General features: G+C 44.4%; 1 protein-coding gene across 2 annotated transcripts in view; it reads right to left on the bottom strand.

Moving 5' to 3' along the window:
• Window positions 1-14,420, bottom strand: part of LOC6593889 (semaphorin-1A) — a 121,783-nt gene that overhangs the window by 42,643 nt on the left and 64,720 nt on the right. For both annotated transcript variants that reach the window (XM_026987918.1, XM_002019148.2), the window contains exon 2: window positions 4,195-4,291. In XM_026987918.1, the coding sequence (XP_026843719.1) occupies window positions 4,195-4,291 (97 nt within the window). The remainder of the gene's footprint in view (window positions 1-4,194; window positions 4,292-14,420) is intronic.

The following is a 14,420-nucleotide window of genomic DNA, read 5'->3' as shown; positions in this document are numbered from 1 at the left end:
CAGCACTTTCGGATGAGCGGAATATTCATTATTTGCCTCGTACTCGAATGCGTGATAAAGAAACAATGTAAAGTAGATGTAAATGCTCGATTTACCTAATGTGTTGTCTGCCATTTTCTCTCCACTTAGCGAATTAATAGTAAAATAAAATAATTCTATAAATTAGATAATTTAAAAAACTTCGTCTACGAAATCATACGAACATTTCTACTACAGATTTCTAGAAGAAGTAAAAACTAAAATAAATATATATTTATTAATTTTATTTTCCAGTTAAAATTACTGAACATCAATCTTTGGATCCTTAAATTCGTGCAGCATTTGTACTCGATCTTCAATGAAATGTCCACCTCTTTTTGGCCGTGCCTGGCCCACCGTGAACTCGGAGCCATACGCATTCCCTTGCGTTGAAAAAGACGCTAAAAGCCAAAAGATAGGCTGACGTATAGAGCACACCCGAATGCAGAATGCGACAGGGAAGAGCGACGGAAAGAGACAGGGACAACGGCGGCGAGCGAGAAGGAGATGCCGAATGAATCAAGTACTCGTACCGTTAGGCAACAAAATGGTTTTTTTTTCTTTCGTTTTTTTCTTTGTTCGTTTAGCAATTTTATTTCCGCCTTTGTCGCGATTCATTCGATTGCCTGCCAACCTGAGAAATGGAGGAAGGGAATGGGGAATGGAGAATCGGGAAATGGAATGGCATGGAATGCGCGGGGCAACGACAGCGACAACAGCAAGAAGGAAACGGAGCAACGTGCATGGAATATGGAGCGGAGTGAACCGAAAGAACGGTTGCCACATATTTTCCATCTTAATGTGTTAACCCAATTTTCATGTTGAGCGCTTAGGCAGCCGGCCAGGAAGGGGAAGGGGAAGGGGAAGTCAGGCTGCATATCCGACTAGAAAGAGCCCGAAATTGGAGCGAACATTCACCGTTGAGTTACGGGCCACCGATTTGCCTAGGCATTGCTTTAGAGAGGAGCGGGAAGGGGAGAGGCAGCCCAGTTTAAGCCAGCAATTTCCCGATAATTTGCATAAGTGTCACCAGAGATACAAGGCAACAACAACAACAACAACAATTACAATAATGAGTCGAAAGTTTAAGGCAGGAATTCGCATTGAAGCGGATAAGTGGGGCAAATGCTTGCTGGGAATCTTAGAAACTTTTGAAATTAAGAATTTACGACTATATTCCCACTTGTAAGAATATCTGGAATTTGTAATCAAAGAAAAGAGATGATATCTTCTTCCTAAATTACTAAGAAAAACATCTTCTCGAAGTCCTGCACCTATTAATTCCAAAAATTTGGAGTTTATATCAAAATCGTTGCAATCAAATCAACCTTAGCCATTCTACAAATTAATCTCTAAATCTAAAACGTCACAGAAAACCGCCTAATTGCTGTGAAAAGAAGCATTCTCAATTGATTCCTTAACCAATTTATTTCCACACCACCCCCCCGGCTCTTGGAAACGAATTGCCTTTGACATGGCCGACATCAGGTGCAGGGACACATAACATGGTACCTGCAACACCACGGGAAATGTAAAAGGGGCACTCAGGTAGGCGGCACAGGGCACGGGGGGGGGGGGGAGCTGAGGCGTTGTACAATTTTCTATTTTTTCTCTTCTTCTACATTGTTCATGACGTTTCACATGCAAAACGCGTGTCACATTCGCATTTCCGCCTGTCATCCTAGTTTAGTTGGGCTCCACAGGCCCGTTCCAGGATCCCCCCCCCCCCTCTCCCCCTATTCAGCACAACACGAAACCCTATCCACACACACATACACGCCCAGATACAGATACACATGTGTGCACACGTGGCGCTTTTTGGCTTTCACCAACAGTCGCCCCATCGCTTCTCGGTGCTCGGTGCTCGGTTCTCTTTCGGTTACTTTGACTCTTTTTGGGGTTTGATAAGTGGATATATGTGAGTGTATGTGTGTGTGTGTGTGCGTTTCTTTTTTCGAAATGCGTGTGTGTGTGGAACTTGTTAAAAATCCATTAATCACGTAAGTGGCAACTCTGGCAACGACATCGCTGGCATACAAATTCGTTCATGCGTGCAGAAAAAAATAAGCTGAGAAGCTTCGCCCCGCACCCGCACCCGTGCCCACCCACACACCACACACTGACACACACACAAAAGCAATTCCTTTCAAATGTCTGTGTGTGCACGTGTGTGTGGGACCTCACTTAATTTTCCTGCTTTGGTTATGCCTTCGCATTTTGCTGCCTCATTATCTTTCTATTGTAAATTGTTCCACTGCCGAAAAACGAAGACGAAGATGGAGCCCCGAAGGTCGCTAAAGTTCTCATAACTAAATCGTGTTCTAAGATTGAATTTAAATTGGCATTTCATTCGCACAACATCCAATATTTGGGAGAGCTTTCAAAGAGCTCTTTGCTGTTCAAGGAATAATAGTAGGCACTCGAGTTATTTTGGAACAAATAAAGCATATAATTTCTAGGTAATCATTGCTTTATTTGTAGCATAGAAGATAGAAACGCTATACATACATACATATGTATATGTATGTTAGAGCCCAGCAAATTATTGTAGTACTTGCTCAATCTCTCTACCAGCAAATCAAATAGAAAGTGAGCGAGAAAAAAAACCGAAATTTGCGGTTCCGACACAGTAAAAATGGGGATGCTGAGAGAAGCTGATTGTAATAGACCGAATCGATTCGATTGCCTGTTCATTCAGGGCTCCTATTGCTATACCATACATGTGATTCCATTGAAACCATCAAGTTTTATAGATTAATTTAAAGATTTCTCAATCATCCTGACTAGCCTACGATTCCTTCCTTACGGTTTCACATATTTCTTGAATTTTTGTGTGATGTCCAACCCGTGCTAATATTAAATAACCAAAACAAAAACTATTTACCAAAGTTTTTGCTTAGTTCTGCTCTCGTTCTCATCTCCGTTCTTCAGTTTTGGAGTCTCGAAGAAGACTGTCAAGTGAGAAAACGGGTAGACAATGGGCCAAAAGGGTTAGGTGTATGCATGCGCGTATGTGTTGATGTCTTGTCTTACAAGCTGCACGCATTCCTTTGCCACACAAATTCCTAGGCTCCTAGGATCCTAGATAGCATAGAGACACAGGGCAGGCAAGTTTATTATGTCTGGCTGGGCACACAAAAAGTATGCAACATTTTAATATGTGTGTCACCAGCTGCATCTGACTGTGTGTGTGTGTGTGTGTGCCTTTCAGTGGGTTTGGGGGCATTGTCTGTGCGGAATATAATAAACCCAGCAAACCCTAAATTTGCAGTAAGCATCTTTTGCGGTCTCTGGCAGCGACAAAATTTACACAACCCCACAGACACACTCGCACACACACGCAGACTGGCAACCCTGGCCAACCCCCCCGGACAACCTTGGGAACCCTTTAAGTCTTTGGAACTACTAGAAACTTTAGCACATTTCCTCATATCTTAGGGGCACCTGCTGCAAAAGTTTTTCGTTTCCTTTTACCCTTTCCTTGCCTTTTCTTTCCTGTTGTCGGTGTTGCAAAATCAAAGTTGCCACGGGAACCCATCCAACCATCCCACCATACCACCATCCCACATCTTCTATCTCATATTTGGCCCCGAGAAAGTTGGTCCTGTTTGTACGAGTATATCCTGGTAGATGGAAACATACTACATACTACATCCTACTGCCACTCGTACTGCTACTCCCACTCGTATCTTCTACTTAAATCAAATACAATGTGTGCGAAAAGTAAATTGAAGTTTGCTTTATTTGAATTTTTCACTTGCATATCCTCCCTCCAATCTCTGCTTCCTCTTTTCTCTCAGGAGTTTTCATTTAAACGTGTTAAACAAATGCTTCAGAGCAGACTTACATCGAATATACGAGGGTTGTCCCACCAGGTACCTGACATTATGGAGGAGTTTGGGGAGGAGACATGATGGGGACAAAACTTGCACCATGAACTGTTGCATGTTATCCATGAGATGTCAGCAGGTTACTTAGCCCCATAAAAGGTGACGTCTATAAAATTCCATAGCTAGTATTCCTCACGATATCTCTGGTATCGATCAGAAAGATAGAGTATCGGTTGCGGGTACTTTCGAATAGGATGGGTAGTCAGGGATTGCCCTACGGTACCCTCCTCTCCACTGGGTTTATCTTTTATCCATTTCTTGTATACAGTATATAGAAAAAACTCACCTTGCACCGATGAGCAGACTGTTGCCATCCTTGGTGACGAGCTTAAAGTGATCCACGACACTTTCGTTTCCCAGAAACTTCAGTATATCTTCGGGACCTGCAAGTAAAGTCAGGAGAAAAAGTTATACACAAAATTTGCATCAGACAACAGGGCCAACGGGGAGGATTCCGAATGAGTTAGGTCGGGCGGTGGGGAGGTGGTAGGTGGTAGGTGGCTGGTGGGTGGTGGAAGATGGGAGACAGATGAGATGGTTTTGGTTCAGCATGCAAATGCCTAATTAGGCAATTAGGCGGCGTTAAAGGCGACAAAAAGCAGTTGAGAAGAAAGGAAAAAGCAAAAGGGGCGTGGTGGGGGTATAAACAGAAACAGGGAGCAGGAGCAAGAGACGAAAGTAGGAGTAGGAAAATTCTGCAAAATGGCGCCGCACAGGAAAACAATGCAGCTGCCGGGGCGGCACAAGGCAAAGAGCAGAAGTTGGGAATGGAAATGGTGACTGGAGAGTGGAGATCCTTCTGGCTTGATATGCAAAAAACTCCATAGACTAGGGCTGGGGGCAAGCGGTCAGAGGTAAGGGGTTAGGGGTTGAGGGTTCGGGGGGTAAGTGGGCTATGCGGGCAGGCAGGCAGCAGCAGCACAAAGAATAGCCACCCGTTTAGCAACAGCAACAGCCACTGGCCCCTGCCCCCCATCCGATGCTGTGGTCCTTCAGGGAGGACGCAGTAAAGTTTTTGTCAGCTGTTTACTTTAGTTATTCGCATTTACTTTTTGTACCCACTGTGATGACGATAATGATGATGATGATGATGATGATGACGATGGGGGCAAAAACGTTGATGGTTGTCACTTGCCACAAACTGTAGCCGGTTTATCTGTCTGTCCGAAACAGCAACAAAGAAGGTTTCGAGTCCCCCCCACAAGGGATTACAATGTAAGGTGATGCTCTCTGGAAGGCAAATCATGTCATTCCCCAATGGGTGCCGATCAAAGCAATCTTTTATTCATTATAAACATTCATTAGCTGCTGGAAAATCGCCTCCAAATACTGTCTGTATAAAGAGTGTGTTCTGTGGCACTGCCTGCATTTCGTGTGTGTGTGGAGTTTCCCTCAACTTTTTCCTCGCTTTTTCCGAGGACTTTTAACTTTTAACAGCAAATGTTCGGTCAACCTCAAAAGAGCGAAAAAGTTGGTGACTCCTCCTCGCTTTTTTTGCCCTCATTCGATGCTCTTTTCCATGGGATGGGGGGCATGGGGCATGGGGGAGGCTACCTGGTTATTGAAAGTACATTTGGACTCTCTTTTTCGCGGCCGCCCACTTTTCATTTCAATGGGGCGGCATGGATAAAAAATTGAAAAAGCGAAATACTAAAATTAATGGGTAGAAAAAAAGGAGCTTTTATGCGCGGGACTGAAGAAGCCTTTTGTTTGTTTGACATTTAACGTGACACGTGGGACATGTGGGGAAAAACAGCCAGGGCTCTCTAAAGAGAGGCCGCCCCAAAAGGCGGAGAGGGGAGAAGGGAAAAGGGGTGCAGGAGCGCAGTGATGTGGTGTGTGGTGCCAACTACAGCGAAAGTTGTACAGAGAAAACTGTACAAATGAAGCGACATTTTTGCTTTTTTGTTATTTTTTGCTTTAATTAAAAGTAACAAAAGCGGAAGACGGAAGAGAAAGAATGAAAGGGGGAAAAGGAAAACAAAAGCTGGAGAAAGTCGCCAAAGGAGACGAGAATGGAAAAATAATTATAGCAGACAAAACATGAAGAATGTCTCAGGGTAACAGGGAAAGGAGAAGAAGGAGAAGAGACAGATGGACACAGAAGAAGAAAAGCAACAGCCGCAGAGGAAAAGCAGAGAAGAAGGATATAAGGTACATAAAATAAAAGGTGTAACGGACAAGAGAAGAGCGAAAGCAGAGGGAAAACAGTGAGTAAAAGATATAAGCAAAAGGTATAGCAGATAGGAGAAGAGAGAAAAAAATAGGAGATAGATGGATGGATAGAGAAATGATTGGAAGACTTAAAGGATCTTCTAGAAATATGCAAAAACTCTAGATCTTGAGGAATTTGTTTGGAATATCATAAGAAAGGTTCATTGAAGGATATCTTTATAACAAGTCCCTTTTCTTCCCCAATTTGTAACTATAGATCCACTCTGCCCTACCTGATTCAATATACCCTCTCCTAGCCCCCCTACTCCTGCGCTGCCTTCCATTATCATTTGCATGATAATCATTCTCATTTGTTGCTCTGCTGCCGCAACCGAGCCCCTGCTGCCTGCCCCTTGGACCATGCTTTATGTGGCCAGGTCCAACTTTTGTTTAATGCCACCGCGGGCCTTTTTGTCGACCTGGCCAAAAAACTTTGTAAGCCCAAAATTGTAAGCTAATATTTACTTTACCTATATCTACATACAATACAAGGTGGAACGCCCACCCACCCACACACACACACACACACACACACACACACACACACACACACACACACACACACAGCGAGAGCGCCCCAACCCTCTTCATAGATACTGGAAAAAGAGCGGAAAAATTGCCACAACCAAAAATCTAATATTTACCTTGACTTTGCACAAAAGTCAACTGCAAACTCAAAAAAGCACCAGGCACCGGGTCCATGGAGCACCATGGAGGGGTCCCAGATCCAATTCCTGTTTTCCCCATAGTCCCCATAGTCCGCATAGTCCCCATATCTATATGTATATGTATATGTTTGAACAAAGGACAACGGGCCAGACAGCAGGACAACTGGACAGCTGAACAAAACGTGAAAAAATAAAATAGTAGAAGGAAATGGAAAATAAAAATGAAAAGAACCCTGACAGAACAGAGAGTCTATCACTTTAATCAACTGGACCAGGACCTGGACCTGGGACCCACCGACTGCACCGTCGCTGACTGTTCTGCTCGAAATTATGCAAATTCAACAGAAAATAAAATGAAATAAAATTCCACCTCCTGACGTACGAAAATCTACAAAATGCGCCGAGAGCCGAGTCGGAGAGTCGTCGAGTCGTCCAGTCGTAGAGCCGTCGAGTCGAGTCCTGCCGTGTTTGACATTGACTTGCGGGACGTGACCATGCAAGAACCAACCAACTTAATGGTCAACTTCCGACCAGGAGCCAGGAAAAGGCACCAACCACCAGCACTCTCTCTCTCTCTCTCTCTCTGTGTGTTCTAAGGCATTTCCTCGACAATTTCCTACACAAATTACACAAAAGAGGAGCCAGCCAGTCGGATGGGACAAAATAAGCTGATTATTAAATATTTTCTTAATGAATTTTTCATTTTTACGAGAACTTGCAGAATTCTTGATCAACCGCCAAGCGTTAAATAGCCTTCACGCCCGACGACACATGGTGGAGACCCTCTGCAGCGGCGGGGCGTGGCACGGGCAGACAATAATGCAACATTAAACATGCAAGAGCCGTGCTCAAAAATGCAAGCCAAATGCTGCTTTTTAGTGCTGCCAAGAGAGAAATACTAGAGAGAGTCGAGCCGAGAGTCTGTCAATAATAAAAGTTTCCGGTGCAAGAAAAAACTTACGGCGTAGGCTCCAGCCCCGTCTCCATCGCCAGTACATATTCTTGAGCTTTAAAATGCATCAAAAATGTATCTGCAGGAAATAAAATAATCTTTATCCAGCGCCAGAGAGAGAGAACATTTCTATTGTGTAAAATTTCACCTTGTCCAGCCCAGGCCCCGGGGGTAACCAAATAAAAATCCCTGGATGCCGTCATAAAAAATAATGCGGAAACGAAAATACGGCAAGGAGCGTCTGATGAGGAGGGAAAGGCAGAGCGAGAGGGAGAGGGAGAACGAGAAGGAGAAGTAGAAGGAAAAGCGGCTTCACTTGCCGAAAAACAAAATGCAGCGATGCGTGAAAAACATTCCACGACTTTCGACACACCTCTCTCCACAGCCACCCATCGGCATCGCCATCTCCTGCCAGAAAGGCGGAAAAAAGGCAACAATAACGGGAAAAAAAAATCCTCGTTGAGATTTGCATTTAATTGAAATGAACGCCAACGGTCGACAGAGAAGGACATCAAATGGCCAGACCAGACCAGACCAGACAGAATCCGAATCGGAATCCGAAACCGAATCGGACACACAAAAGGCAGCCCAGTCGCCAGGAAGAGGCACGAGGCACAGACAGGCCTGAGAGATGGATGGAGAGGCAAGAGAGCCACCCGAAAGGCAAACGGCAAAAGGCAAAAGGCAGTCCAGAGAATGAAAAAATCATTGGGAGCCCGAAATGAAATCAGAAATGAATGCCCCTCTGGACTGAAGGACACTGTTCCGCTATCATCCTTGTGCCATCCTTGAGCTTATCGGAAGGCAGTCTCCCCCCTCTCACATCGATGGGCATGTATCATCTCTTAGCTGGAACTGCAATGTTTGTTTGACTTTCTTTGGTTTGTGTTGTTTACCTTTTTCCCCCAGTTGCCAATTTTCCGCTGTCTAATATTTTGTGCACAGTAATCCCCCGAAAGATAATCCAGTGCGGAAACCAGAGGGATCTCCTTTTTGCTTATCGCGCTAGATATCGTTTACATAATCCGCTTACTTATCGATTAATTCTGGCCAAAAAACGTTGGCTTTCCCCCAGTCCTACCCCACTGCTCTCTCTCTTTTTCAGCATTCTATCATTGGCGACTGTCGTGTCGCCACAAGACCAATCACAATCACAAATCATACAAATTATCCTATTAAATATTCTGTCCCCACACCCGACGATTATTATGCGACAAAAAAATCATTGAAAACCATCCCCCAATCAGTGGGGAATTTTCTGCGTATTTTATCCGCATGATATGGTTTTTTGTTGTCCCCCGCTCACTCTTTTTTTTGAATGCAAACAATTTTGACCAAATCAAATTTATTTGCCGCCTCGTCTGATGACAGACGACACGCCGGCCACATATTTTCTCTTTTGGGTGGGAAAAATCCACCAAAACAAAAAAAACAAAAAAAACAAAACAGAGAACCGCAAATAAATAGCTTTGGGAAATGGTTGTTTTTTTGGCCGTCATTAAAATTTCAAATCGTTTTCCAATTACAATCGGAAATTCATCAACAATTTATCGAATACGGAAAAAACTGCGCAGAGATTTGCGAAAAATAGACAAAAACTAAATCTATTGTAGAGATGGGCATGGAATTTGTTTGGCGACTGATGCACAAATTAATATAAATAAATGATAATGCAGAATGCAGCCCTGTGTGCGGCACAAGACACCACCTGGCGTTGATTTTCCGCGTGCAGTGCGTGCTTCGAATAAAATTAAATTAATCGAGAAATGTTCAGAGGGTGTGGGGAGGGGGGGGATGTGAAAAACCATACCCATAAAGGCCTTTAAATTCATTTAGGCCGTAAGAGCGAGCCGGGCGCCTCCGTATGTCCTGCGGATGCCACGAAATGTGACAGGATATGAACTACACGCCATTTATGCAGCAATTAACGCCAGGACCAGGCACTACAGACAGTAAAGCAGACCATGGAACCTCCAGGAGCCTCCATCTGGAGTAGGGAAGCCAGCATCCAGGACCTCGTTTGTATTTTATGCTGCTTTAATTATTATTGTATTATTTTTGCATTTATTTACGCTCTTCGCGTTCGCGCTCGGCGTCCTGATATCCTTTGTGCATTCGCCCGCAATGGATGCACGCTACGTTCACTCATTACGAGCGATGCAACAAGGACCAGGACCAGGCAGGACCCGTAGACTGGTGTCTGGTGCTGCGGCTTGGTGGAGCATCACTTGGCGCCACAGTCTGCTTCCTTAATGACAACAAATTGTCGTAACCAATTGCCCAGGTGTTTCAGGGCAAGAACCCAGCGAAAGTTGAAGAATTCCGCCACAGCCAACAGGACATGTGCCCCAGGATGCGTAGCGTAGTGAACCGAAGCGGGGCCACCACCTCGCTGACTTTACGAGAATGGCATATCAAGTTTAATGTGGATCAAGTTGATGGGGAAAGTTCATCGAGGGAAATGTGTTAAATTAAATGCTATACGGAACGATGCTAAGAACGCGTTGGATGCTGATGAAATTCTACTTTGTTTCCCCGCACGGCACCTTTTCCCGCACAATAAAGTCTTGGATATCAATTCGTTATGACTTTTCCTAAAAGTAAACTGAACAACCCTTTCCATATCCTTTTCACGGGAAACTCATCAGCTTTCCTTATGAGACTTTCACTCTTTTGGGCGGTACTTGAAATTTGGGAAATTAAAAATTCATAATTCTCGTACTCCTGGTGCCTGCCCCGTCATTGTGAACTTTCTCTCCATGGCAGGAACGTGATATGTTATACAAACAGAATCTGAATGATGCCACTCTGTGCTACAGCTAGCTGCTGTGCATGTGTTTACTCGCATAATCCTTGGAGCTCCTGGGGGGCGACATGGCTCAGATAAGATGTGCTTTACATGTGCCTAAACAAACACGAGGCCAAGAGATGGAGGCAAAGGGGAGGAGGCAGGAGGCAGGAGGCACAGGCCGAGGCCGAGGCTCAGGCAAGGTACGGCATGGGGGTCTGCTGTCAGGTGCAGGCAACACCCACATCCATTTAGGACCGGGGCGCACGCATGAATGAATCGCAAACAGGCCAAAAGCACGAAGGAGGTCCCGGGCCTCAGGTGTATGCACTAAGCACACGCGTCACTTATTACAGTGACAATGATATGCTGCGACCCGCCACAAATATGAGCACGGGAGGCTTTGCCTTTGCCTTCCACAAGGATGGATGGCTTGGCTCTGGATGAAGCCAAACAAATGTCGGCGGCGGGGCTCGTGTAATTGATCAACGCTGACTGGGGCACGCACCCAATCAAACAATGACTGGCAGTCGCCCCATAAATTGGCATCCACTTTGGATGCAGATGCTCTAAGAAATTCCTGGCACGAAAGACTCTGACGAGTATGTGATGCACTTACAGCTGGCAGAACATTTCTCTGGAAACTTCTGGGGTATTTAGAAATTCTTTCTCTGAATTTCTTGCAGTGCCAGAGAGAAAGCGGCAAAGAGTCGTAAGCACGTGCTAAAGTTTATGCTCCCAGATCCCCCCCTTTTGCATCGCCAACTGATGCTCCGACTGATGATGATGACGCCGAAAGAGTATGGCACTTTGTTCGTGTTTAATGATGCCGTTTGGCTGTCAACCAGACATCTCTCTGGCTCATCTTAACGTGGCTGAGCCCTCAACTGGCTGTCCTCTTCCACTCCTGGCCTCGTCATGTAGGTTATGTCGCTGCACGCTCGCTGGCTTTTCATCAACTCGTCCCGAGCCGAGCCGGCACAGGACGGGCCGGGCCTTGCCGGGCTGGGCCCAATGATTGCCTGCATGCCAGTCAGAGCATCATGTCCGCTCCTCTGAACGCTTGCTCCAATGACCCATAAAACGGACGCTGGCCCTGTAGTGTAAAGAGGAGCATCGCATCAGGAGCAGAATCAGCTTTGCCAGGCTTTTGTGGTTCACATGGCACGCGCGCTTATACTCGGTCCTCGTGCTCGTCCTCGTCCTCTCATCCTCATCCTCCGTCCTCCGTCCTCATCCACATGTGCACGAGAAGCGGGTCATGTCAAATCGAGCGTTTGCAGGTACTACGTTACAGGAGGACTACTCCTGGCCACAAATACAAACAGAGACAGAAACACAGAGAGATAGAGAGAGAGAGAGACGGGTAGGGCTTAACTTAGTAACTGTCAGCCCAGCAGCCAAACCCTCTGCCAATCTCATCGATGCATCTGCATCCCCAACGAATTGGGGCCAACGATTACACTCATTGGGATGGAACTCTCATGGATGGTGTCCATGGGATTATAAATGTCCGCCTAGTCAAGAGGATAGCCTTTTCAAAGTTGGTTTTCATTGAAGAAGGATTCTAGTTTTCACAATATGGCAATAAAATCCCACAAAAAAATCTCAGTTTTCATTGGAAATGCAATTCATAAAAGTTGTGCAAGAGGATTCTCTAAATTTCATAAATAAACCCTTTTCTCTACCAAAATTTTAAGGCAATAATCTTTCAGAGAATCAAATATTGAAGAAATATTTTCCTTTGCCTAAATTTTTGTTTATTTTATTTCAGTTGATTGCAAAAACGCCTAGAGATTTGTTTTTTCAATTAGAAGTCATTTTGGCGTTGCCACCTGGTTTCGGTACGGTGTTAAGTTGGTTGCGCCTCACCATTTCGTATCCGAGTTCATGAAATGGGGTTTACACGCAGTAATTTTCATGAAATGGTTTTAAGGAAAGAAACAGGAAATCTTCCTCACAACGATGTTTCCGTTACGTGAGGGAAAAGATTTGTTTGTGCATGGCATTACTAATGTTATAATAATTTTGTCAAGCAAATTAAACTATGATAAATCCTGTCTAAAATCCTTTCGCACTTGAAATCCCCAAAAGATTTTTAGTTTCACATTAATTGGTTGTTACTAACATTCATTTTAGTTTCAATTGTTTAAATATTTCAATAGCTTCAATGGTCCATCAAATCATAAGAAAGGATATCGTACAGACGTTTCCTTTGGGATTGTTCTATGGACGCTCTCAAGCATTCAAATCGTCAATGTCATCATTCCAATCATGTGTGTTGATGGGTGGGTGGCCTGGTTGTTGGGTGGGGGCATATTTATAGATCCCTTGGACTACTTGTGGCTTTTCGAGGTCCTTTCCGGGTCTTAGCGAGGAGTTTCCGCCTGCTGAGCGCTTTGTCGGGGCGAAAGTTCTCTCCAGCAGCGTTTTATTTATTTAAACGCAAAGCCGATGAAGCCGAAAGTCTTAAGTGAGGAAAACGCTTGCTTTGAGAGCAGTAAAGGAGGCAGAAGCTTTTATAATTTTACCCTGCCATTGGGGGGCGTGTGGCGGAGGACCGAAAAGGGAAGCGCAAAACAAGCGAACGGCGCACGTAGCAGAAATACAAAAGATATAAAGAGCACAAAAGATATAAAGTAAACTGGGAGTAAAGATAAAAGTGCCTCAGGCCAGTGAAAACGTACAAAGACAATGATAAGGAAGGAGGCAGAAGGACCTGATGAGGGGCATGAAGAAAAAGGGGGAAGTCTACTCATTTTACTCGTTTTGCTCCATCATGTCAAAGGTACGACCGCCGCGTTTGGCAAAGGCAAATATTTCAATAATTTTCACCTTGGAAACGGAGTGCGTTGGAGGTGGACCGGGGACTCTTGATGAATGGAATACTGCAATTCTATAAAAAAGCTCGCGAGTGATTCGATGGAAATCTTTAAGGTTTATGGGGTATAGGATTCTAGGAAGGATACTTAGGATTTGTAGTTTTTATAGCTCCATTATGTTTGGATACACACCTGCAAAGATACAGAAACGAATATCGAATTAGTTTTCGAAAAATATACGAAAAATACAGGTTATTTAAATCTATCATTATATGGAATTCAATTGGTTTTTATTCTGTTATCATACCTATCTCTTGGATACGGATTATTATCAATTACATTTTCCCCTGGGTTTAATTTTTTGCTGAAACTTTTCCTTTGCATTGGTATTGATTTTTATTTGTATTGGCAGACGCTTTTGAGAGCGCTTTCTCATCGCATTTGCTCGAGGACCCCAATTGCATGGCAACTCATTCAATTCCCTGATTAGTTTTCAATTTGAACAGCCATTAGAAGTCGATTTGAAGTAATGCAACTGGGTTGCCCAGGCGACTGCTGTCAGCCGAAATGAATAATCGAATGGTACCAGTACTCGTCCTCGACCCCGGCCCCCTCCTCGCCACTGGTCCACCCAATGGAACCGAACAGAACAGAACAGTACCGAATCATTGTCTGTCCTCTGTGTGCATATTGCCTTTTTGGTTGGTTCCATTGCAGCTGGTTTTTATGCAGTTCTTTTTGTTGGTTTTTTTTTTGTTCGGTAGTTTTGGGAGTGTGTTTTTTATCATGCCAGCAATTTATTTGCCAGTGGCAGGAACAACGAAGTGGCAGAGAGTCGAGTCGAGTGGAGTGTAGGTAAAGAAACAAACAAAATATCGTTTGTAACAACATTTTAAGATGCGAACAGTGGAAGGATGGCTCTCTGGGGTGGGGTTTTATGGGGGAGGGGTTGGCAAAAATACCAATAAAGAAGACCAAAATCAATGGAAATATTCGCGTTGGCATAAATTCACTTTGAGGGCAGCGGCAGAGACGTAAAAAAACAACCCAACAGAATGCAATTTGAAA

The sequence above is a fragment of the Drosophila persimilis genome, unplaced genomic scaffold, assembly GCF_003286085.1.
Source record: "Drosophila persimilis strain 14011-0111.01,24,50 unplaced genomic scaffold, DperRS2 tig00000124-arrow-pilon, whole genome shotgun sequence".
Classification (NCBI taxonomy): domain Eukaryota; kingdom Metazoa; phylum Arthropoda; class Insecta; order Diptera; family Drosophilidae; genus Drosophila; species Drosophila persimilis.
Note: the sequence above shows the minus strand (reverse complement) of the source record. Positions and strands in the feature narration are given on the sequence as shown.